Raw genomic sequence first — 2517 nt, 5'->3', positions numbered from 1 at the left:
TCTGCCTGCGCGCCCACAGCTGGCTCTGCCCTGGCACGGCGAGGCGAGGCGGCATGCCACGGGGCTCAGCCGCCGCGCGATTTCTCAGCCGATAGCGGGCAGAGCTGCGTCCTTCCCTGCACGCCGGGGCTGGGATCGGGGCCGGGAGGCGCTGGCACAACCAGCTGGGCTGCGGGATGGGGCGCAGACCCCCAGCACAAAGCCCCAGATGAGCAGAGACAGAGCTGGGGGTTGCAGGCGCGGTTTCCTTCCCCACCGGTGTCAGCCCCCTGGTTGCTGCTCTGCCCCCTCCTGCTCTTTCCCTCCCAGGCACATTCACGCAACAGGACTTGTACCCTCAGGGGGGTTCTGCCTTCTTCGAGTCCCCTCCTGAGCTCCTCCCGATGCGGGGGCCATGGCACAGGGACCTGCTGCAGCCAGGCCCCGCGAGGAGCCGGCATTTATCCACACCGGGACAACCCGACGGGCCTCTCCTCAGCCAGACCGTGATCCCTGCTTTATTCACACAGCACAGAGCACGTCACAAGATCGATCGAACCCCAGGAAAGAGCACGGGTGTGAAATACATCCCGCTGCCTGCACCCACCGAGGCAAAACCAGCAGGAGCCAACGGGACGGTGTGGTCCTGACCGAGCAGCCCGGTACCACCGGGCCAGCATCCCGGGACGTCCACCGGAGCCCGTGGAGGCGCACGGCCGTGTCCCCGCCGCCGTCAGCCCTCCCCGCAGCTCTCGAAGTACTGGCACATCAGCTCGCGCACTTGCTCGGCCCGGCCGTCCTCCATGGCGGCGGGCGCGGGCTGGCAGGGCTTGGGCAGCTCGGTGGGCTCGGTGCCCTCCAACCACTCCTCGTTGAAGGGGTTGTCGTGCGCTTCGCAGACGTTGTGCAGGATGCAGCAGGCGAGGACGAGGGTGGGCAGCAGCTCCAGGCTGCAGTCGTCGCACTTGAGGAGGATCTGCCAGCGAGCCTTCAGGCGCAGGAAGGCGTTCTCGATCACGCTGTGCGCCCGCTTGAGGCGGTAGTTGAACTGCAGCTGCCGCTGGGTGAGGTTCTCATCCTCCTGGTAGGGCTTGAGGATCCAGTCTTGCAGGGGGTAGGTGGCGTCGCCCAGCAGCACGTACTTCTGCGCCTTCCCCATGAAGTGCTTGGGCGGGTTGGGGCACAGCCGGCCCTCCTTGGCCAGCACCCACAGGCTGGAGCTCTCCAGGACCGCGCTGTTCTCCATGCTGCCGGGGAAGGCGGTGGAGACGTCCCAGAACTGGCCCAGCCCGTCCACGGTGGCCTGGGTGAGGATGGAGTGCCAGCCCTGGCCGTTGCAGTAGTCGGCGCTGAGGCGCAGCGGGGGGTTGATGGGGATGTGGAGGCTGTCCAGGGCGCCGATGCAGTGCGGGAAGCCCCAGCGGGTGCGGAAGATGCGCGCCATGTTCTCCAGCTCCTTCTCGTTGGGCAGCCGGAGGTAGAGGGGCTTCAGCAGCAGGACCACGGCGTAGCTCACCTCCCGCACGCACGTCTGCACTGTGGAGGGCCCCACGCCGAAGAGCGGGCTCAGAGTCTGGTACTCCACGTTGGTGGCCAGGTGCCACAGGGCCACGGCCACCCGCTTCTCCAGGGGCAGCGCGGGGTGGAAGTGGGCGCTGTGCGGAGCCAGCCCCGGCCGCAGCCGGTTGCAGACGTAGAAGAAGGTCTCCCTGGACATCCGGAACTTCTCCAGCCAGTCCTGGGGACGGAACTCCTTCAGGACCACTCGCTCCCACCAGTCCGCGCCCCGGATGCTGGGCCAGGCGCGGGGGTAGAAGTAGCAGCTGGTTCTCCTCCGGCGAGCGATCAGGAGCTGCAAGGCAGCGGGGAGACCATGAGGGCATGAGGCAGCCGTTCCCCACCCCAAATACCTCCAGCCCACGTTATTTTTTCCCTTCAAGGAGGACGCAGCTCAAGGACCTTGAGGGGTGCGGGGCAGGGAGGACGCCCGGTGGCTCCAGGCTGGCAAAACCTGGGTCAAATGTTCCCGTTCCTGGGAAACCCCATCCTAAAGCCACCAAACAGTGGCCGTGAGCCTGGACAAGCGGCCCAGATTGCACGGAGGAGCGTTCTGGAGGAGCCTCCTTTTGGGGCGCTCGGCGTGCTTTGGCTGTGGTTGTACTTTCTGACAAGCATTATTCACTTTCCTGCAGCAGAGCCAGCCGCAGGCCTGCTGGTTATTGAAGGGGCGCCGAGCCCCCCGTGCTCCTGGCTCTTCCAAGGGAATTGTCTTTCTGTTTCAAAATGCTAAAAAACAGCTTTTAAGCTAAAGTGGGGCTTTTTTTTTTTTATTGCCTTCCTCAGCAGCTACTCCAGGAAAGTGCGTTCGCAGAGCTCCCTCCCAGAGCACTCGTCCCCCCTGCCCAGTCCCCAGGTCCTCGCATCCCTGTCCCTCACATCCCATCCTTTGTGTCCAGGCTCACACTCCCCATCTGTTTTGTCCCTCATGTCCCCATCCTCACCCTTTGTGTCCTTGTTGACCTCCGTGTCGCCCCCCCC

The 2517-nt window shown here is 65.0% G+C and overlaps 1 protein-coding gene across 1 annotated transcript; it reads right to left on the bottom strand.

Moving 5' to 3' along the window:
* Window positions 1–465: 465 nt before the first annotated feature.
* On the bottom strand, window positions 466–2511 carry LOC118158468 (protein ANTAGONIST OF LIKE HETEROCHROMATIN PROTEIN 1-like). The gene is made up of 2 exons (XM_035313134.1): window positions 2481–2511; window positions 466–1831 (listed from the first exon to the last, which is right to left on the bottom strand). The coding sequence occupies exon 2, from the start codon at window positions 1694–1696 to the stop codon at window positions 713–715; it is 984 nt and encodes a 327-aa protein (XP_035169025.1). The 5' UTR covers window positions 1697–1831; window positions 2481–2511; the 3' UTR covers window positions 466–712.
* Window positions 2512–2517: the final 6 nt, after the last annotated feature.

Source organism: Oxyura jamaicensis (assembly GCF_011077185.1).
Source record: "Oxyura jamaicensis isolate SHBP4307 breed ruddy duck chromosome 28 unlocalized genomic scaffold, BPBGC_Ojam_1.0 oxy28_random_OJ69144, whole genome shotgun sequence".
NCBI classification, from domain to species: Eukaryota; Metazoa; Chordata; class Aves; order Anseriformes; family Anatidae; genus Oxyura; species Oxyura jamaicensis.
The sequence above is the reverse complement of the archived record's forward strand: the minus strand, read 5'-3'. Positions and strand labels throughout refer to the sequence as shown.